This window comes from Sinohyriopsis cumingii, chromosome 4 (assembly GCF_028554795.1).
Source record: "Sinohyriopsis cumingii isolate HCF-2022 chromosome 4, ASM2855479v2, whole genome shotgun sequence".
NCBI classification, from domain to species: Eukaryota; Metazoa; Mollusca; class Bivalvia; order Unionida; family Unionidae; genus Sinohyriopsis; species Sinohyriopsis cumingii.
Window position 1 is genome coordinate 133056577 of NC_142964.1, and position 24819 is coordinate 133081395.

At 34.4% G+C, this 24819-nt stretch overlaps 1 protein-coding gene across 2 annotated transcripts in view; it reads right to left on the reverse strand.

Annotated features, from left to right (window-relative positions):
* Window positions 1–24819, reverse strand: part of LOC149802115 (nonsense-mediated mRNA decay factor SMG5-like) — a 192124-nt gene that overhangs the window by 157428 nt on the left and 9877 nt on the right. For both annotated transcript variants that reach the window (XM_089956507.1, XM_089956506.1), the window contains exons 2-8: window positions 21384–21482; window positions 20270–20393; window positions 16955–17111; window positions 15671–15775; window positions 14712–14801; window positions 6864–6942; window positions 663–785 (exon numbers count right to left, since the gene is read on the reverse strand). In XM_089956507.1, the coding sequence (XP_089812633.1) occupies window positions 663–785; window positions 6864–6942; window positions 14712–14801; window positions 15671–15775; window positions 16955–17111; window positions 20270–20393; window positions 21384–21482 (777 nt within the window). The remainder of the gene's footprint in view (window positions 1–662; window positions 786–6863; window positions 6943–14711; window positions 14802–15670; window positions 15776–16954; window positions 17112–20269; window positions 20394–21383; window positions 21483–24819) is intronic.

Sequence of the window (24819 nt, forward strand, 5' to 3'; positions counted from 1 at the left end):
GATATGTCTTTTAAAAGTAAAGGTTCATACCATATTTCATTCTAATCCATGCAAATCCTTCCAAAGGTAACAAGTAGAAATAAAATTTGTGACATGAAGTGACAAGACCTGACAGGACATTAAGGGATGGTATTGGCCAGGATGGAAAAATGGTGATGGATAACACTGTATGTCAAATCTATACATGGAGGGGTCATACAAAATTATATCATAATAACATATAAAAGGTGACTAATGGAGACAACCTTTATGCCCTGTTCCTGCCAAGAATTTGTTGACTGTATGTGCAGTTTATATTTTAAAAAATTGATTTTGTATTTAATGGATTTTTCTCATTTTTTGCTTTCTGTCTTCATATGATTTTTTGGGATACCAAAATGTATGCAGCATAATATAGCCAAGACTGTGCTCATGTGCTATCAAAAATACAAATCATCTGATGACATTCTCCTCTGATTTCATAATTCTCAAATGATAACAGTTGAATAAAGTTAAATAACTCTGATGGATTCTATGCTTTAAATTTACTTTAACCAAATATAACACACATAGAACAGTAAGGGGAAAGAACTCCAACCAATCAATTTAATTGAACAGACAATCCTGTCCCAAGTGTCTGTGGAAAACAAACATAATGGGTGGAAGGAGAGGGGAGAACTAACCATTTCTCCTCAGGATCACTGACATTTGGTGTCTGTTTAAAGTCCTGAAGACGTCTTTGATTCTTCTCAAACAGTCTTTGCAAGTTGGCTTCTGCTCCATCAAATGATTTCTCACACACCATGCTATATGGAATGATAAATGCAGTAAAGTATATATTATAAACACTATCACATTAACTGTCAGAATTAATGTTTCTAACAAGCAAATTTACAAAATTGCTTTTTACTTTCTCTTTTAATAGTATTTTTACTGGGAATAGCTTTTCACCACATAATAAAGTTTGAAGTAATAATGTTGCAAATGACAATTAGATAAGTAGGAAACAGAACTCAAACCAATGTTGAAATTCTGAAAGACAATTTAGAAAGACTTTTAGAAGTGTGCTTTCAACAATGATTTTTATATAAAAGAAATATCTGCAGTAGATATAACTGTGGCACTATAAAAACATACTACTGGGACATTAATTAGACATGATTTTTGTCTTCCAAAAAAATAAAAGCAGAAACATTTTTAAGGGGGTTTGGGGGTATTCCCCCAATGGGGTCTTGAGGGGCAGTGCACCCGATCCGGGGTTCAAGGGGGCAGAAGGTCCATTGGCCAAAAATGCATTTTACACTCATAAAAAAACTGCTCCTGGTGCAACTTATGATCATAAAATAAGTCAAAATAATCATTTGAAAAACTAATTAACTTACCAAAAATGTTCAACTTCACTTCCATAATTTCACAATACCTATAGTCACATGAATTTGTTTTCCAATATTATTGATGCTGAAGTTATTTTGTGTTCACATCGTAATTAAGTCATAATAATTTCTCAAATTTTGCAGAAAATATATTATACCTCTCTCTTTTCATAACAAATCTGTAAAATAAACACCCAAGTACATCAGCTATGTATAAATAATCCCATACATTCATTTGTCTTTTTCTCCAATGGACACAACCTGCTGATATGCCAGTCAAGCTCCTTTTGTGGCTTTGGCAAAGATTTCTTTATCCTTCCTTTTTGTCAACACTGACTTTTTGGGCTTAATGTGCAATTGTTTCTTTTCCTTCTTAATGACAGCCTTTTTCCTTTCAAGCTAGTGCTTGTATTGGCGACATGCAGTGAGCATTTTCTGACAGAGGGCTACATCTGTTCTCTCATGCAAGAAATCTTTCTTCTTATAGTAATTAAATGCACTTTTTCCAGATGCCTTGTGAGCTTCAATTTTCCACATCTAGCTTCTTTTGTAAATGCTGTTCCAAACTCTTCCAACCACAATTACCGTAATTTAGATCTTTGTTCCAGAGGTCACAAAATGCCAGTCCTCTAACATTCAGTTTTCTTATAAACTGACCAACTAAATTTCCATCAACTTTTCTCTCCAGCCATTCCCAATGCCATAGATTTTTTAAACCTTTATCTGAACTTTTCGTGTCATGCTCTCTCTCAACAACTCGGGACACCATGTTTTGCAAGCATGCATCTTCTTTCCATTGCCATCAGTTTCCATTACATGAAGATTCATTGGATGAAATTAAACCTCTGACCAATCAAAATACTCTTTATGAGAGTTGTGTGGTAACTAATATATAAAATTAATAATTTACAAGGGTTGTGGTGGAATGGGATTGGACAGACCATTTTTAAAAAACCAGATCGGAGATGATACAGAAAATGGACTATATCAAGAAAAATCTGATTCAAGTCAGGATAAAAGCGAAATTCCACTTTAAAATAGAGAAAAGTCATGTCTGATTAATGATATATTGTTTATGAGTGGCTTTGATCACATCAGCATTCCCAATATTATGTTCATCATAAATCTGTTGCTCTGTTTTCCCTAGCTACTGATTATCTGTCAGTAAATGATAAGGCAACACATATTGAATTGTTTGTTTTCTGACATATTTTAAAATGATAAGGCTACACATATTGAATTGGTTGTTTTCTGACATATTTTAAAATGATAAGGCAACACATATTGAATTGTTTGTTTTCTGACATATTTTAAAATGATAAGGCTACACATATTGAACTGGTTGTTTTCTGACATATTTTAAAATGATAAGGCTACACATATTGAATTGTTTGTTTTGTGGCATATTTTAAAACAAACTATGATTTCTTGCAACAATAATTATTGCAACCTTTTCTGTATGATATTGTTTACATTTTTAAAAAAATGCAAGATGCTGCAAATATCATTAGTAATTTATTTGTTGAAGGAAAACAGATTCTGATGGGTTAAAAATAGAAAGAACATAAGGCTACAATACTAACCAAAATTTCTGAATGTGTACACGGTATGCAATGAATAAAATAATGCTGTTTAATTGAAAGGGTTTGAAACTGACACTGGTAGAGCTGATGCGAATTTATATGTAAACTACTGTGCATATTATATCTCACTCAACATGCAACTATTTCTCTTGCTTTGTCTTTTACATTACGATACGATTCAGTTTTTAAGACATGTTTTTGTCGAATATATCTGACAATTCAGGTAAATAATCTTTGTGATCGTCACAATGCTGTTTCATACTGCTACATATATGCACATGACGAAAAAAATGACAGTCCAATTGGACGTTCTACCTGGACATGCACAAAAGATGCTTTTGTTGGATCTACAATAACTCGTGGCTTCCATAACTGACCCTGATGATGTCAGGGCCCTACCACATAAGATGGCAAAAGATATGGGATCCATGAAAGGCAGTAATGAATTAAGTTCAATAATTAAAACACTAAGCAAATGTTCATGTTTTATTCTATCATCCTGTCAAATGTATAAAATTGTCTTAATCCATTAGAAAATTTTGAGAATTGCATTGGCTTGAATAAATGTGAATGTTTACAGGTAGTCATCTAAATGAACCATGTAAATGCTGCCACCATATGACAGTGAGAGTGAGTGAGATATACAAAAATGGTATGGGAATCAATCTCAATACCTCAGAGCATGAGTGAGATATACAAAAATGGTATGGGAATCAATCTCAATACCTCAGAGCATGAGTGAGATATACAAAAATGTTATGGGATTCAATCTCAATACCTCAGTGCATGAGTGAGATATACAAAAATGTTATGGGATTCAATCTCAATACCCCAGTGCATGAGTGAGATATACAAAAATGGTATGGGACTCAATCTCAATACCCCAGTGCATGAGTGAGATATACAAAAATGGTATGGGACTCCATCTCAATACCTCAGTACATGAGTGAGATATATAAAAATGGTATGGAATTCAATCTCAATACCTCAGTACATGAGTGAGATATATAAAAATGGTATGGGATTCAAGCTAATACCTCAGTGCATGAGTGAGATATAATAATAATACTAAAAATAATAATAATGAGGACTTTGTATAGTGCCTAATCTTTAGAAGCTCTAAGCGTTTTACAACATTAGGCAACACCTATAACATAAAAAATATATATAATGATATGATTACAAAAATCAAACACCATGAAATTAGAAAACAAAAAACATGCTGAAAATAGTTAAGGCAGGAAACAATATTAGGTCTTTAAGTTTGTTCTTGCAGTCAAAATAAGTGAGTTTTAAGAGCACTCTTGAATGGGATCACTGTGTCTTTGTGTCTAAGTTCAGTGGGCAAATCATTCCACATTGCTGGGCCCTGGTATGCAAAAGAACGTTGTACATATGACTTCATTTTCATAGTGGGAATAATGAGTATACGATTGTCAGAAGAGGAGCGTAAGTATCTTGCTGGTGTGTACACATGGGTGAGGTCAGATAATTATGTTGGACTGGAGTCTGTCAGTGAAACGTAGCATATGTTTGATTCTGGATCGAATGGAGAGCCAGCGTAGGGTACAGAGCAGCGGGGAGTTGTGCTCTGATCGTGGTACTCTAAGTATGATCCGAGCAGCTGTGTTTTGAACTTTCTGAAGTTTCTGGAGTAGATATTGAGCTGAACCAAACAGAATTGAGTTACAATAGTCCAGTCTTGAAAGTACTAATGAACACATAAGTGTTTTAGAGTCATCAACTGAAAGATATTTGCGAATGGAGCTGATGCATCTCAGCTCAAGATATGTAGCCTTGCATATGTTCATGACATGTTGGTGCAATATGATAGTACTGTCCAGAGTAACACCTAGGTTTCATACTGATTGTGTGAATTTAATGTTGGTGTTGCTGATATTTATTGTTTGAGGTAAAGGATGTGAATGAGAAAGTCTTTGTGTTGTGATCAGAATGGCCTCAGTTTTATCATCATTCATCTGCAGCTTGTTACATGTCATCCATGATTTCACATCAAAAATGCACCTCTCTACACCTTGGATGGTAGCATCAACTTCAGTTGGGTGGCTAGATTTGTATATTTGGGTGTCATCAGCGTACAATTGGTGAGACACTGGATGATGATCTATGACACTTGACAGCGAATGAGTATAGAAAAAGGAGAACAGGTCCAAGAACAGACCCCTGTGGAACAACATAGATTAACTGGGCTGGAGTGTATTCCATTTGCAGACACAATTTGTGTCCTGTTGACCAAGTATGGGATTCAATCTCAATACCTCAGATGCATACCATTCATGATTATTTGAATGACAGATATTTGACAGAATAACAGCACATTAAAGGTTATTTTAGGGAACTGGAACAAAATGTCTTGCCAAGAAACATAGCATCATGGTTGAATAGACCTGGTCTGAGCAGGAATTGAATTTGTCCCCTTTTCAATTCGAGTCCGGATTGACCACTAAGCCACCATGGCTCTTAATTCCATTTATTCTAACCATTGAGCTAATCAGAATCCAACATCCATTTTGGCAAGTTCTGTCAATGTCCATGATAGCATTGTACATTGGAAACCACAGTTTACATTTTAGTTAAAAATAACTTTACACAAAGGTGCTGCCAAATGCCTTCATAATGAACGCTTTAACTCCAAGTGCTATAATTAGAAGATTCTTTAAAGTAAAAATTGCATAAGTTTTCCAATAGCAAATATTTTAAAAAAAAGTTAATCAAAACCCATTATAAATAACACAACATTATTTTTTAAAAATACTTGTATGCTTTAAGTTCAAAACAGAACTGCAATCTTATATCTTTGTACTAATTTGAAAATCTGAAGATAACTTATTTAAAATATCTCAAAAGATTTTTGTTGTCTTCAAAAGTAATACCTGGGCAAAAAATCAACCCCATTATTTCTGACCAGATGCTCGTAAGAAGATATCCAAATATGGATTTTAGGAAAGAACTATCCGAATATATATTTTTTCTACAACTAATGAAACTCTGGAAACTTCTGTAAATATGTGCTATTCCACCAACACAAGACAGAAGCCCCAGAGTCTAGGTTTAGCCATTAAGTTCATTTTATCAAAATGCCACGCAAGTACTCATTTGGTAATCTTCAAAGTCAAACAGAGTTGCATACAAAAGATTGATTGGTCCCCGTTTGCTATATGTGCTTTCTTGAAGATTACATCCTGCTTTCTATGTGGTACTAATAGTCTTGAGGTGTACGTACCGATGAAATGGAACAACCAGAATATACTAAACAAAATGTTAAATTTACCTAAAACAATAGAGATTCTTGAAGCTAGGTCACATATCACACATTTTTAAAACAAACCCACTAAACTATGTTATAGATACTTCACGATATTGATTAAAGTGATGACATTTAAGAAACATGTGTGTACTGTTCTGGTCTGATAAATAAATGATGTAAGATAATCTTTTCTAAAATGTTCAAATTTTGCCAAGCAGTTTAGAGATATCTTGCTTACAAAGTGCGATATGGGAGACAATTCTGACAAAAAGCAATGATACTGTTTGGTCCTACTTTTTAGTGTATGTGTGTGTGTGTGTGCATGTGTAAGACAGTGTGGTTGAGAGAGGATTGAGAGAGTGTGTGTGTGTGTGTGTGTGTGTGTGTGTGTCTGTGTGCATGTGTAAGACAGTGTGGCTGAGAGGATTGAGAGGGAGAGAGATTGTGTGTGTGTCTGTGTGCATGTGTAAGACAGTGGTTGAGGATTGAGTGTGTGAGTGTGTGTGTGTCTGTGTGCATGTGTAAGACAGTGTGGCTGCGAGAGGATTGAGAGAGTGTGTGTGTGTGTGTGGCTGAGAGAGGATTGAGATAGTAAGGTGGCAGTAAGAAAGGGTTTTAAGATACATAAATAACTAATTTACAGTGTGACACTTCACTTACCAACGCATATAATGGTAGGCTGCTTCACAATGGAAGTACCAAGAACCTGCCAAAGTACCCAGCTGATTGTGTGGCATCCCTGAAAGAAATATTGTGGACAGATATCTGTGAAATTTGATATAACACATTATAAAGTGGTATAACAAGTTAAAACAAAAGAGAAAACATTTATATGTTTGATTATTTAATTTAATTATTCAACATACCAGAAAATGTGCCATTTCCTGTTCCAAATTTGCTGCTGTTCCAGTTTTAGACTATTTACTTGAGAGAATTATTTTTTTTTCTTTCAGAAAACTATGCAACAGAAGTTTACCCAATAACAGTATTTTATTTCACTCTAATGTTTTTTAAAAATTATTAAAACTGACAACAAGCAGACAAGCTATCTCAAACATGACTACTTTTGTGGGGATCAAATTTTGTGGTTTGTTTAAAACAATATGTGTGGGTGCTTAATTTCACAAGTGGGTCATTAGAAAAAAATAAAATGAATAAAATAGATTAAATATTCAATAAAAATGCATAAGTCTCAAGAACAGATTATACTGACATTCAATTCAACTCAACTGTGATCAAATAGGTTTAATACATACTGCAGTAATTAAGTTGATTATTCAAAAATTAATAATACATGGTATAAATACAGACAGCTTTATCAAATGCCAACATCCATTTTTTTTATAGCTAACAATCCTAATTCCACTGAACTAATCTACATCAACTGGGTTTTTCAGCATTCTTAAAGGTTGCAATCAAAACATGAAGTTCTAGACATTTTGGGATTAGGTGCTGAAACAAGGACTATGGCAGTAAATCTCTTCTCTCCAAACAATCTTTGTCATATAAAAACAGTTTTGTCAAAATTGCATTTCACTCTCTTAATTACTATCACAATGACATTGCTTCAGTTCTTAAGGAGTTGAAAACTTGAAGCGAAATCTCCTATCAATGTGTCCTTCCAGATCTGGAGACCTCTGATATGAGAAAAACTCTTTTCTCTTGAAATACAAATGTTGCTATTGAAACTCTCATGAAATCCCAGACTTCCCATAAGTAGAAACAAGGTGAGTACAGCTTTTATGATAATCAAACCAAGCTAAAATTTGAGATACTCAATTGAAAATGGAGTTGGAAAAGCAGCGAGAAAGTTCAGCACTGAACTCATCAAGAAAGTAAGCGGGAAAAAAGTCCACAGTACACATGGTCACTTCATGACACTCAAGAAAGCTGGTACGTAAGAAACGAAAAGCAACTCTGATTCCCCTGTGGGAACCCCATCTTTCTTGGTAACAATGACCATGTCATCCCAAATTGTATCCAACAAGTTTAGCTTAATGGTGGAGTCATAAATGGCATATTGTGATGGCTGGTGTTGAAGGCATTGTTATCAAATACACTAGGCACAGACTGGTTAGAAACGTGGAACACATTACTACAACAATGCCATGGACAAATTTTCATGAAGGCATTGTTATCAATACACTAGACATAGACGGGTTAGAAACGTGGAACACATTACTACAACAATGCCATGGTCAAATTTCCATGAAGGCATTGTTATCAAATACACTAGACATAGACGGGTTAGAAATGTGGAACACATTACTACAACAATGCCATGGACAAATTTCCATAAAGGCATTGTTATCAAATACACTAGGCATAGACTGGTTAGAAACGTGGAACACATTACTATAACAATGCCATGGACAAATTTCCATGAAGGCATAGTTATCAAATACACTAGACATAGACGGGTTAGAAACGTGGAACACATTACTACAACAATGCCATGGACAAATTTCCATGAAGGCATTGTTATCAAATACACTAGGCATAGACTGGTTAGAAACGTGGAACACATTACTACAACAATGCCATGGACAAATTTCCATGAAGGAATTGTTATCAAATACACTAGGCATAGACTGGAAAGATATGTGGGACACATTGCTATTATAAAGCCATGGACAAATACACCAAATGTGGCTTATCTTGACACATACCAAAAACAGTCCTGATTAGAATGGAATCTGAGAAAGCAAGACTCACCTATTAACTGTTCATTCAGCAGTAAGTTTATATGTGTGAAAGATATTTAGGAAAAAAAATTACTATTGTGTTCCACTTACTCAGTGCAACAGTGAATACAAAAACAAAACTGCAGTGAAATCATTTTGAAATTTTTTTTTTTCCGTGAAAGGACTAAAAGAAATGTATGCTTACAAATAAAGTGTAATCGGTGACATTTTAAAGTGTAAACTGTGCTTGGCATTTTCTTTTCTTTATTTTAATGCTTTCATGTTTCTCAGATGTTTTGAATGTCACAAGAGTGAGTACCATAGATATACATGGTATTAACACAAAGATACAGGTCAAGACTTGTACAGCAGGTGGGTGGACAGAATCCAGCATATCAGTGAATATCAGGGTTTAGGGTAAAAGTTAATGTCAGCTTGGTTTTAAATTTGTGGTCTAGCTTTTCCATGAAAACCATGACAACTGGTACTCCATGAATTTCAAGTGTTTCACAGTAATTAATGAGCATCTCCAGTCATGTTTGTATGACTCAAATTGCCCAATTTTGTCAATGTATGCAAGAACAAGACCCCTGGGTGATGCTTCAAGGTCTTCAATTAATTAGCCTTAGGTCATAACACACAAAGTAAGCTTTTTGGTAAATTATGTTTCTGAGAATACTTACCCAACCACACTGATGTTAATAAAAAAAAACTCCTCAACATATCATATTCAGCCTTACCAGAAAGATGAAAATGGTCTCTTTCCCACCTATATACCATATAAAAAAGGCAACAAACACTCACCAATTACCTCCCCTTCCCACTGCTAGATGGCTACTCAAATACTGTTTACCAATTTAAAGCTGAGTGATATATCAATGAGAATGTTCACATTTGCAGGGAGGTGTGGGAGGGTTTTATAGTTATATGATTGGGTTAGTATTCTTGGTAAAACATACAATTCTAAAAAAATGAATTTTCTTCATTAAATATGTTCCCTGATCACATTAAACTTTGCGAGAACAGAATACTAAATGAAGGAATGGATGAGCATCATAATTCTACAATGGTTACCATTCGAGGGAGATAATGTTGGAGTCCCTATATGAAGGATAATCACTCACTTAACATGAAGGCAGCACAACAGATAGTACCAGTAATGAGCAATGATTGATGTTGTCAAGAGCTATAAACCATTCCCTGTGAGAAGGTTGTGCTGTCATTATATTTGTCTGGTGGTCATCTGGCAAGCAGCAACTGGACCCACCTGATTGAACTGCATTCTCTGCAACTCTAGTTTTCAGATACAGAAGCTCCAGTGATGTCTTAGACTGAAATGTTGCATTTGAAAGCGAGGCTCCTAGAGATCACTCAAAACTAGGGTCATGCAACATCAATGATCATCTTCTGATAGCCCACAGATGTCAACCTGCTCTTGACTGTCAAGCCCAGCTATGTCATTAGGACCACAGAACTGTCAAGCCCAGCTACGTCATAAGGACTGTCAAGCCCAGCTATGCTATTAGGACCACAGAACTGTCAAGCCCAGCTATGTCATTAGAACCACAGAACTGTCAAGCCCAGCTATGTCATTAAGACTGTCAAGTCCAGCTATGTCATTATGACAGTCAAAGCCCAGCTATGACATTAGGACTGTCAAGACTAGTTATGTCATTAGCACCACATAACTGTCAAGCCCAGCTATGTCATTACGACTGTCAAAGCCCAGCTATGTCATTATGACAGTCAAGCCCAGCTATGCCATTAGGATCACAGAACTGTGAAGCGCAGCTGTGCCATTAGGACCACAGAACTGTCTGATCTAAACTACAGACAGTTCAGGTCCCATCAAAAGGGCACAAAACTCACCCTGCATGCCAATGCTAAGGCTATCCAAAAATGTGTTGCAAGATAGCAGATTCAATGTGGTTCCAGCAAGGGACTTGAACTTATATGACTTGAGCCATGTTAAAACCCATAAACAGTATTGGGAGAACAGGGTGAGTGACCGGAACGAATTCCTTTTTCATGACCTATTTCTTCTCTCCCTTGATGTCTAAAAGTGTCAGAGCTCATAAAGTGGTAACCCCAAATCTTAAAAGGTGAAAACTTCTTCTCCTGAAAGAGTCAGAGAAATAAATTAGCAAGCTGTGAGATCAAGGCATGCAAAGGGATAATGCTGATGATATTGCACCAGTCTTTAAAGACATAATAGTCTCCCTCATATTCATATGCCTTCTAGCACATGAGATCCTCTCCACAATCAAAGTGCCAAATTCATTTCTGCACAAGGCTCTCCTTGCAAAAGCCAAGCTCGTATGAGAAGCCTATTGAGGCAAGTATGAGAAACTTGCATGTTGTCACGGAATTGTATAAATCCCTTTGTTTTTTATTAATTCCATGTACTCTGGTTTTCGCTTTTTGTGTACAAATATACCAGAGGGTGATTTATGTATATTGTACAATATTTTGAAACAGTGAGTTCGGTTCATCCTATGCTGCATGTGCAAAGTGATTTTGATGGGAAAAAAACAATATTCATCAAGTGCACAAACAATGTAGAGCTACACTGTGTATAAATGCCTCACCGTAGATGAAATCATTACATTATGGAACGTCTTGTCAGTAAGCAGTCTACGTAAGGACTTCCACATCTTCAGCTGTAGATGTAGGTAAGTTATTTATTAATTTCTTATGTATAAGTTATAACTATTGTACTAACACATTTATATTTGTATATTACCTATGTAACCCCTTCTTGTGCAGTATAATGCAAATATTTACTATTCTTGTATGTGACTTAACAGGAGATCAATATTAGCAATAAAGTTGCATTTTATTAAGAAATGTTTAGTACCATAGGATTCTTATCAGTTCACTTCTTCACCTGTTTATTGCTTTGTAATGTTATGCCGATAATGTAATTTTTATAGCTCACCGTATATAATGTCAGTACTTATTATGTACCCATGTCATTCATGGTTCACGGTGTTAGATTTATTTTCAGCTGATCAGAGCTGACCATGGTGATCAGATCTGATCGTGGCAGCTGTGGAGCTGATCCATGGCGATCAGAGTCAATGGGGTACCAGCTGTAGAACTGACCACAGAAACTGACCATAGCAGTTGTAAAGCTAACCATAGCAGCCATAGAGCTGATTGAACAATGTGTTGCTGGTTGAGTAGCAGGTGATCAGGCATTGCTGACCGATTGGTGGGTGCTGATTGCTTGATTGACCAAGGAATTGTTTGGTGGTTGGTGACTACCTGTAAAGCTGACTGCTTCACTTACCAGTGTGACATGTAGCCAGGTATGCTAGTGACGGAGTGTTAAATTTAACTCCATACATGTAATCTTTTAGGTGTGGGCTAATTTTGGGCTTTGTTATACCCATTGTTTTGGGACTGTAAAGACTTTTGGTGAAAACCCCATGCCAATATGACCATTCATTCAGGTGAATCAGTGACAAGATTTTAAATATGTTAACTGTGGTAGCTATACTGGATATCTATGTGGCACCATTTTCATTTTCGACCAACTAGTTATCGTAAGTCTTATGGCAAAAATCATATGTTGATACAAATATCAATTATGAAGAAGAAACAATAAAAATATTTTCAAGATGGCTGCCATGGAGGCCATACTGGACATTAGATTGGCATTATTTACAATCAGGACCAGCTTGACACCATAATAACCTTTTTAATGAAACCCCCATAATGAGATAACTCTGCATTTAGAAGCAGTAGTGACAGGAAGATTATCAAGATGTCTGCATGGCGTCCATATTGGATGCCAAATCAGCACAATTTTCATTTTGGACCAATCAGATATCATAAGAAATCATTTAGTAAAACAACACACTGACATGACCATCCACTGACAAGAAGCAGTGGTAATAAGACTGTCAAGCTGGCACACAGCGGTGGCCATAATGGATATCCAAATTAAACTATTTTCATTAAAAAACACCAAGGCACCATAAGAAGTCTTCTGTTAAAATTCCATGTCATTATGACTTTCAACTCAAGGAGTAGTGACATCAATTTCATATTTTCATGTAAGAATCACAGGAATCTTATGGAATCAATGCGACAAAAAACGGTATCAATGTGACACAAAATTTTAATACTCATCAAGCAAAACAACTCTGTCAATCAAGGGCATAAACATCTAGCTGTAACTATCACTGTCCGTGTTTGTTTGTCCGCTGCTGTAGAATGTACATTGCTGATGTTATCTTAATCTTCCTGACATTGAATTTCTCGGTACTAATCAAAGGACCCTCCCTCTTTTCATTTTGCTATATTGCTTTCACTTTTTTTTTCTTATCTGTGCTACCCAGCAGGTTAGCTTTTTTCATCCTGATGATTATCAGTGATAACAATATCCAGTAATTATAAAAGTGACAAACCTAACATCAAAGGAATGTACATCAGTATGGATAATCAGATTACTTACCTCTCTGTATACATTACAGTTACTTTATTGTATGATAACACAAAATGTCAACATGCTGAATTCAGAAATCAACAATGTTTCTGAGATTTCTATCTGTAAACCCCATTATATGGCTACTCATAAGGGTCAAATTTATGGTTTCTGCAGCAATATGCTAGACCACTGGTCGGGGTGGGTGGGGCATTCAAGAGGGGACTAATGTACAACCATCTGATCAGGAGTAATAGCAATAAAAAGATTTGCAAGATGGCTGCTAAGGTGGCCATATTGAAAATTAGATTGACACCATTTTTATTTATGACCAAGCAGACTTCACAGAAGTCTTCTAGTGAAAATCCTATGCTGACATGACCATTTAGGACCAACTAGACCTTGCGATGAATATGCATGTAAGGTTCCATGGCGATTCTATAAGTAGGTTAAGTAATGACTTGTGCTGTTGGATGAATAGATATCTGATGTCTGGCATTAGAATACAAACATGCGATAAACTCTTCTGACTTATGACCAGCAGAGCTAAAAAAAAGTTTGAATCTTTTGTACATTACTGAATTTATTTTGATACTTCACTTACCTTTGTAAACTTCAACAAAAGTATGCTCTTGCCCACATAATAGTCGTCTCCATAATCCAGGCTATTCTGTCTTTTAATGCAGTGTATCATCGATTTTCAACATGTAACTGATTAAAGTTGGAATAATAGGGTCAATATGAAAAAAGTAGTGAAAAATAGGGAGTCTGTCATCCAAAAATGTAGGAAAAGTTGGAAAAACCAGGGCAAGTGGAAATGTAAAATAAGGCTGCCAATGTGTAATACCATATGAACTTTCAAAATGTATGGATAGAATTCAAGCCGATTGCAGATAAAAAATAAATTATATTTATCACACTCCAGTGAAAGTTTGAACTGGTAACATCCAGTATATATGTGGCCACCTAGTGGTCGAAAAGAGAAAGTTGGTGAAAGTATCTTACCTCAGTCTTTATTGTATATAGACAACAAAGACAAAATGAAGGGAAGATGAAATTTCTATTTTTCAGCAGTGCTATATTCAAAACTGAAGAGGTAGCAGAGTTTATTTCCCAACATTAATGTGATCAGGGAAGTACTCAATGGAGAAATGGGAGATCCCTATCTTATAACCACGTATACAATTATTGGGGCAATTCTTACTCTCATGTACCGAACCAAAAGGTTCAAACATCAGGGTGAAGGTCAAAACAGGGAAGATTAGGGTAACATGTTTTAAAAAGCAAAGAATTCTAGTTTTCAAAATTTGCTGAATCACAAGCATCCATAAAGAGTGCTAGGAATCCTGGTGTACTGAAATATGCAACAACCCTTAAGAGTTTGTGTAGTACCTATTTCTGGAAATAATGCAATTGCTTGCTGGTAGAATCTCTCAGCTGTTGAGGTGCTATATCCTCCATCAAAGTCTTGTTGGTAACGAGCTGAAAAAACAATCAAGATGGTTAGTTGACCAGAATGGTTAATTTAACTCCTTTATAAATCTAAAATACATCAGTCGCATTGGCTAAGGCTGCTATATATGAATGCTGATCTTTGTAATCTGCAGGACATGGATAAATGATGCATATACATACTAACAACATAAAAAAAACATATGCAGAATCTGACAGCACATCAGGACAATAGTGGCTATAAGTGCCAACTCAGTTTAAATTTCGAAAATGTCAAAATAAAGAATTGCACAAAATCTCTTGGAAGATTGACCCTTTCAAATAAATGTAAACATGAAGTAAAATACAATTAAGCATAAAAGGTAAAAATGGTAAAGTTCTGTAAATCATATATAAAATAAATGATAAAGGTACCACATGTAAAATACTGAAAACATATAGTCAAAATCTGTTATATAAACCAACTTCCCTTAAAAAGTCCAAGATTTTCTCAGGTTGTACATCCTTGTACAGTTTCTTCATCAAGTTCATATTAATATGTGTCTGTCTAACTGGATGGAATTGAACACACTTAACAAGAATGTATTCCAATATCAGTGGACATTGTCATGGCATGCCCTCTGGTTGTCACGGCATGCCCTCTGGTTGAGGTTTGCCTCTGCTATGTGAGAGATGCAACTCCCCAATAGTAGATTTGATGTTCTTAAGTTTGTGAAGTCTTCATTCCAAATATTTGCCAAGTATGAAAAATGTGATTTAACAAATATTTGAAGTTAATATATGAATGACTAGAAAACAAACAGAGACACACAAATATATCAATGCTGGCTTCACCGCTGGTCTATAATCATATTTGTTTCAATATTCTATCAAATTACTTCAACTTAAAACTTTCCTACCTATGTCTCCTAAACAAACTAAACACCTATGACAAGCTTTGAGAGCCCATTCCTGTACATTTGGAGTTACATCCCTTTTCTTGCTTGAGCTCCTCCAGTTCCGACCTGGACAATAAAATTTGAACACAGTATAAAGACATGCAGAAAATGTACAAAAAACCACAAAAAAAACAGACATGAAATTCTTTCCCCAAGGTTAAAAAAGTAAAGAGATTATCTGAATGCTGCCAAACATGCAATATGGAACTTAATTATTTTCTGAAGATGCAAAGAATCCTACTCATACTCCTATAAAAATGTATGGAAAATATCCCCATTTCATTTCTTACTACATAAATTTACAGTGAATCTAAACCCTCTTTTTACAAAAGCTTACACATAAACGGTCACATTCACCATTAGAAAAGTATCCATTTATCAACTGATTTGTAAAATGATGCAGACAACATGCAGACTTATTAATCTTTCATGTGCTTTACTTAGCTCTTTCTAGTGTAAGTTCCTGCTTTATGAATCCATCAGTTTATAATCCCGGACTCTCCATGTTCAAAATCTGCACAATTGTTTTCTACAAACTGGACTCTCAACTGTCTGGAACACTGGCAACGTACTTCCACTTTCAAAATCCTACATAGTGACAGTTCCAAATACTCCTCTTAGCTGTTGATTAGATCAACTAGTACCATACTGGCAACATTCTGGGACTTTTTGTGTCAGTGTGAACTTTTGTCACCTTTTTTAAAATAAAAACTGTTAAGTACAGTTCCTAAAAGCAGGATAGCCATGTGCCCTGGTTTTTTCTAAATCTTACAAAGGCTCCTTTACTTCTTAGAGCTAATTACTAAAGGCCCCCTTGCCACATTCTTTTTCTTGTACAAAATATTTTATCAGGTCAAGTTTATTTCTTATCGTGATTCTTCAAAAACCACTTACAATTGGCTTTGAGAAAAACAATTTCTGGACGACTAAATTTTATAATGTATGGCAGTCACTCCCAAGTTGTATTTCCTCTAATAAAATGTCCAATCTGACAGTAATTTTGTTGTCATTTTTTTTTTAACATCGAAGGTCTGTTTTAGAGTCCCTTTACACATTCTGTCCACATCAAAGGTTTGTTTTAGGGTCCCTTTACACATTCTGTCCACAACTAGAAACATGATTGGTTGATTGAACCTTTCTAAATAATTAATCTATCTACTTTAATAAAAATCTAGTTTAGCAAATACACACACTGGACAGTCAGACATGTATAAATAGATGTTGTTACTCCGAATGGTATGTTACCTGCTTTATGTTCAGGTATGAGAGGAAAGTCCAACTGATTGTCCAACTTGAGGCCAAATTCATACTGAAGGCGAAACAGGAGATGGTAGTAATACCCAGAGGCTGCTGATAGATGTGTGCGATATGCTGCCTCCAAAGAACTACCTGGTCGCACATGCTGCAATATTGAATAATACATCAAGGTAAGAAATGGCAATGTCATAATAGGAAGTTTAGAATACTACCGTAATCTGTCATAAAAGGCATGTAATGATAGTGATCCATCATAAAAGGCATGTAATAACAGTAATCTGTCATAAAAGGATTACACAGGGTTCATACAGAATTCAACGTATTTTCCCAAACTTTCAAAGACTACAAACATAGGTTTCCAAGACCTATTTTTGCTAATATTTTGTATAAAAGTTATATGAGAAAACAACAAATGCAAAATACAACAATATTATTTAATGATGAAATTCAAATGCTCGTCTGTTATTGTAACAGCAATGAAACTGAATGGGTCATCAAAAGAAAGAAATCAGGAAAACTCAACTACATCTAAATCTAACAACTTGGACAATTTTATTTGTGATTATGGAAAGAAATTAAAATGTTTAGGATTATTTCAATTTTCAAAGACTTTTAAAGACCTCAGGGTAATCTGCTCGATTTTCCCAAACTTTCAAAGCCTTGAAAAAATGCTACCTCATTTTCCCCAAATTGTCAAAGACCTTCAAATACCATAGAAACCCTGTTCCAGGGATCCCCCCTTTATAAAGCCATCCATATACAGTTGGTAAATGGCTTTGTAAGGAGTGGACTTTCCAGAGATTGATCGTGCAGATGTAAGTAATAACTACAGATAAAGTATGAAAGGCACAATTAAGCTTTAATTATTTAATATTTTCATTTAAATATTTTTGGAATGTTCAGGAATTAATGTGATTAAACTTGTACCATTGCTATTTAAAATAATTATGAATATAATAAAGACAGTAAGTCTTGGGACACAAAAATAATTATTATTTTCATGTCCCAACACTTTGATATACTAAAAATGTTAAGAAAAAATTAACAAGATTGCCATATGTCACACAGTAGGGACCAGCTCTTGCTTAATTACCATGTCAATTAAGTGTTATAAACTACAGCTGTCATTGGTATGGTAAAATATTGCATTTGCATATTTTCCAACTTCTCAAACATGAAATAAAGGTAAATAAAGACTTCCTAATTCACGGGCACTTAGAGTTTACCATGAGACTGGTAATATTGTGTAGAGTACTAACACTGCAAAGTGTGCTTTGTGACACTTATATCATTCTTATTCCCAAAAATATTTGATGCAGACTTTGCTTTATTCATCATTTTTACCAAAGCACATTCTTCCAGATCACATTTTTGCTAGACGTCCATTGTTAATTTACTCTGATCCACATGTTCATGAGTTGCCATTTTTCAGTCATATAAGCAAGCCTACAAAGTGATGTAATCCATGTGCAAAGACACGTTTAATTATACAAAGCAAAAAGCCAGCATATATTTACACAACTGTCATACATCATTACAGAAGGATCATAATATAGGTTAAAATTATGAATATAGACTGACTAAGATAATCAATCCATTTCATATAGATTGACAAAGATAATCAATACATTTCATATAGAATGACAAAGATAATCGATCCATTTCATATAGATTGACAAAGATAATCAAACCATTTCATATAGATTGACAAAGATAATCGATCCATTTCATACAGATTGACAAAGATAATCGATCCATTTCATATAGATTGACAAAGATAATCGATCCATTTCATATAGATATTTCATATAGATTGACAAAGATAATCAATCCATTTCATATAGATTGACAAAGATAATTGATCCATTTCATATAGATTGACAAAAACAATCGATCCATTTCATATAGATTGACAAAGATAATCGATCCATTTCATATAGATTGACAAAGATAATCAATCCATTTCATATAGACTGACTAAGATAATCGATCCATTTCAATTCTTGTCATTGTCCAATCAAATTATACATATCTGAATTAGGAAGAAATTATAAGAAAAAAAGGAAAATTAAATATGTTTATTGAATTTTCAATGAAATTGTATTGACTTACAATATTTACATCTAATAATTCATAATTTTACAATCTTAACAACCATAATGGAATTTTTAAAAATATGATTTTATGATTAAAAAATTCAGAGATTTTGATCAGCAAAAATAAAAAAACAAGGCATCCAAAGAGTTATAATACATGAAACATTGCTTTAATTTTGTGTGCCAACTTCATAAAGTCATAAATCTTACTTTTGAAAATAATTTAAGGTAATTATTGCCACTACGGAAATCATTAATAATGATGCTAAACCACATTATCAAAACATAAACATCTGTTTGTAACTATCACAGTCCATCGATTCTACAGCGGCAGAATGCATACTTATGCCGTTTATCTGAATTTTTCTGACATGAAGTTTCTTGATAGCAATCAGAGGACTCTGCCCCTTTCCCTATAGTTGAATTGTTTTTACTTTCCAAAATAACTACATATGTCCAACAATATTTTGCACTTTTTGCAACAACTTATTCCTTCACTGACAATTTGAGTTATTACATGAGATGCTCAGTGTTTACAAAGGAAATGTGATAATAAGCATATCACACTGGTGATCTATGTGATAATATATATCATACTAGTGATCTATGTGATAATAGATATATCATACTAGTGATCTATGTGATAACATATATCATACTAGTGATCTATGTGATAATATATATCATACTAGTGATCTATGTGATAATAGATATATCATACTAGTGATCTATGTGATAATAGATATATCATACTAGTGATCTATGTGATAATAGGCATATCATACTAGTGATCTATGTGATAATAAAGATAACATTCTAGTGATCAATGTGATAACAGGCAATTGTAACTGTACAATATGTTGTTAAGTAACATGTTTATTGCAAATTAAAGTGTACTCCAATCAAATGACTGGATTTAAATGTAGCTCTGACCATGCCATTTACTTGATTTAAATGTTGGCTGTTAAGAACAAACTATGTGGTTTGTAATTCTGAAATAGCCTATTTTTCATAAATGAAACCTCATTATGGCACAACCCATGCTCGTGCTGTATCACAATATAATGTTGCCTCACTATAACGCAGTATAAATTTACAGCTCCCGTGAACCACATTACAGTAACTAACCATGGCCTGGTGCTCAACATTCCATTTGATTAAATCTCACTGCCTTTACAATACATGAACCTCCAGATTCTACCCGTACCTTGCGATTCTTTTTGACTAGCTGGATGATGTCATAAAAGACCTTCCTCCACAAAACCTCTTCTGCCATTCGACCATATTCTGTAGGGTTGTAAAACATTAGTCTTTCGCAGTACTCCTTCAACCTAAAACACAACAAAATTCTGTCTATGCTGAGCCGTTGTGATGAATAGTGATATCAAATATCTCTGGACCCTTCAGACAGGTATGAAACTAAAATAACAATTCAGGTTAAACAAAAGTTATTAATGACCAGTGCATTATGACAGACCATGCTCTCTACTACTACACTCTGCATGGCCTTAAAAAGAAGAACTTGTTTTCAGAAACAATGTAAGAAGAATGCATATTCAGGTGTCAGAACTCCTCCCACTGATAACGTGGAATGCTCATAACCCAAATCATTCAAGATGTCACTCACATAAAGCTGTAATACTAATAATTCAGTGGATAATGTGTCAGGTTCATAAAACTGTCCACATGGGATTTTTGTTTATACAGTCATTATTTCTCCACAAGCCAATAAAGCATGCAACAGAAATTGTGACTGATTTGATATTACCATATTCCTTAAGCTGAAATCAGACATCTGAAACAACTGCCACAAAGTCTACAGCGAAATATCCATTTCTTCAGCAGACTAATAAGAAAGTGTAACATCAGATCACAAGAATGCACTGTGTCAAATTGATAATGAAAGAAACCACTATGCATTATGTTAAAGTGTTGATAAAAGACAAACATTCAAAAGACTTGTTTCTTTATAAATACATCCTGAGAGGTTAACAGAGTTTACTGTGATTACTTAGTCAAATAATGAGTTGATAACACGTGGATTAATATGGCCTTTTACCAATAACAATTACACAACACTCAACCATTGGACAATTTAGCAATAAAATGTTTGGTGACTGAAAATATATAAAATGTCATTATAGTTCTAAACATCATCATATTTTAATAATATTCTTTGATCACATGACTGAACTTTTACTTTGGAAAAATAGCCGCTACCATTACTTTTAGATCTTTCCACCCCAGCGGAATACATATGCTACAATGTTACTAGAAGAGTTTAAAATATAGCTTGGCATACCAACGAACATAAAGCTTACTTATTACGTAAACCCACTGCCTCTTGAAGGAACACATCTCTGTAGGCCTTCTTCTGCTTGAGCGATTCATTTAATCTGCGTATGGCCTCAACAGCGGCCCTAAAAGAAAAAAAAAAGTCAAATGATAAGATGAAGGAGCAATTGCAAAATGCTCTTCAGTTATATCCATAACCAATGCATATGTAATGGTTATGTCATGTTTATGTTCATCTGTCCTTACATCCATCAGATAGTTCTTCCTGTAACCCAAGCACCAATGACACTGTCCTCCCTATAACCTAAGCACCATTCAAACTGTCCTCTCTATATCTGTGTAACCTAAGCACCATATAAACTGTTCTCCCTGTAACCTAAGCACTATTTAAACTTTTCTCCCTGTAACATAAGCACCATTTACACTGTTCTCCCTGTAACCTAAGCACCATATAAATTGTTCTCCCTGTAACCTAAGCACCATTCAAACTTTTCTCCCTGTAACCTAAGCACCACTGACACTGTTCTCCCTGTAACCTAAGCACCATTTATACTGTCATCCCTGTAACCTAAGCACCATATAAATTGTTCTCCCTGTAACCTAAGCACCAATTAAACTTTTCTCCCTGTAACCTAAGCACCATTTACACTGTTCTCCCTGGAACCTATGCACCATATAAACTGTTCTCCCTGTAACCTAAGCACCATTTATACTGTCTTCCCTATAACCTAAGCACCATATAAACTGTTCTCCCTGTAACCTAAGCACCATTTATACTGTCCTCCCTGTAACCTAAGCACCATTTAAACATTTCTCCCTGTAAACCTAAGCACCACTGACACTGTTCTCTCTGGAACCTAAGCACCATATAAACTGTTCTCCCTGTAACCTATGCACCATTTAAACTTTTCTCCCTGTAACCTAAGCACCATTTAAACTTTTCTCCCTGTAACCTAAGCACCATTTAAACTTTTCTCCCTGTAACCTAAGCACCATTTAAACTTTTCTCCCAGTAACCTAAGCACTATCTACACTGATTAAAAGAATGTGGCTGTATTTTGTCATGTTTTATAAAAATGAGAAGATAAAAGTAAACACTTTACATCAAAGATTTACCTCCAATTTCAAATTATAAAAAAGACAAGTGCAGATTTTCATCGCATTCAGAGTGGTATATCATCTTTTTAATCTCAAATGAAAAGAAATAAAATTTATATATTGATGTTAACTGTGTACCAAAAGGGTTTATTCTCATGTACAATGAATACTAAAAGCTTACTGACCAAGTTACAGGGTATATGTCTATATTTTAAGCATTTTTAATTAAAAAAATACATGTTGCCAAAAAACACTTCTAAGTATCCTCAGAAACGGATTAGTGGGGAGCAGGATAGCCTTCATAGTTCTCCCTATGATTAAAAGATTTGGAATCTAGGGCATCCAACAAGATGAAAGTCAGATTCCCAACCAAAACAACTTGGAGATCCAATCCTAAACTTGGAATTACCAAGAACAGCTATTTAGCTGAGAAAAGTTGTTTTACCATACATGAAATAATGTCTATAAATTTTATTTACTTTTATTAGTACTAATAAATATAAAAAAACCACTTGTAATAAGTAACGGTGAAAGTAATTTTGAATTAAAGACATATATTTTCCTACCATTAGCTAAAAGACAGTAGAGACTGGTTTATTACCAGGTCTTCACTACAGAATTTTCCATTACAGATTTTGCTCTTATTTATCTTTAGTCTTCATCCATTATCTACTATTATTTTATTTGCGTTATTTTATTTCTGAACCAATTAATAATTGATTTAGTGCTAAATTACACATTTTCGCTTGTTTCTGCCTTCAAGTATCAAGTACAATTTGCCATTCATTCAACCTCCAAAATATAATCCTAGTGGGTGATGGCAACTCAGAAAGGTAATTCAGCAGAACAGAAAGGCAAACAAAGAATATATTCCCTGAAACATTTGTCCATCATTATACAGAACTACAATGCTATATGACACCAATTTGACAAAGTTTTATGACTTAAACTTTGAAACATACAGAATAACAAACTTAAAAGACCTCAATTAGATTAGTTTGTGTACAGACGGTCATGGCTTGCCTAATAAGAGTTTCAAAGGGAATATGTTCAAATAGATGGCATTATAAAATGGCTATACAAACTGCTCTGCTTCTTTGATTCAATGAAAACTTAGGACATTCTTAGTTGTGATTGTAATGTTAAGAACAATTACATTATCAATGGTTTTACCTTAATAATTAATTCTGTGTCCAGCAAGAAGGAATCAAGAAAAAGATAACATTTTCTTTCTTGTATTAATTTATTATTTATTTTCATTAGCGCAATTCCATTTCAAATGAATACATTTTCTAAATATGGTATATGATAAAATCCAAGTGTTCCAAACATTGCATATGGATTTCAATTAAGATAGATTAAAAGTCTGTCCCGTGATGAAGATCAAGCAATGTGTCAAAGTACGAGCACATGTAATTTGTCTTTAGAACAAACAACTAGACCATGGGATGAACATCTGTGTAAATATGTGACAATCCTCTGAATAGTTTCAGAGTAGCAACAACAAACTTGTGCTAATGCAGAGAGAGAGAATGGATAAAAGACCATCCCATAAGCTGTTCATGTCTATGACCAGTAAAGCTAAAAACAAAGAGTTCTTTATGAGTCATTAGCAAATTTAATGCTTTTAACGTCTACGTGCCCTTCTTGGTCATTATACCATGTATTGTGGCCATATGACTTCAAGTGAGCACAGCAAAAATTATATACTGTAATTAAATGTACCTGATATGAGCAATATGATTACATTGATATAATTACAATATGATTACATTGTTATAATTACAATATGACTAAAATGTTATAATTACAATATGATTACATTGTTATAATTACAATATGATTACATTGTTATTATTACAATAAAATTACATTGTTATAATTCAATAAAATTACATTGTTATACTTACAATATGATTACATTATTATAATTACAAATAGGTATAAAACAGAATCAACTTCCACTACAGCATGCAATTTAGTTTTTGTTACTTTTCAAAACTACACCAAGAATTAACGGAGACAACAGATTCAGATTCAGATCTGAATCAATCCCTAAACTCCTGCTTGCAAACTTAAGGTAACTCATCCATAACAACAGTGACCGCTATGATCTGAATAGATTAACACAATGGTATGGAGACTCCTGTCAGTGACCGCTATGATCTGAATAGATTAACACAATGGTATTGAGACTCCTGTCAGTGACCGCTATGATCTGAATAGATTAACACAATGGTATGGAGACTCCTGTCAGTGACCGCTATGATCTGAATAGATTAACACAATGGTATGGAGACTCCTGTAAATGTTCCCTAATGTATATTTACTGGGGTTGTTTCAACGTACTGTTTGGGCACTGTC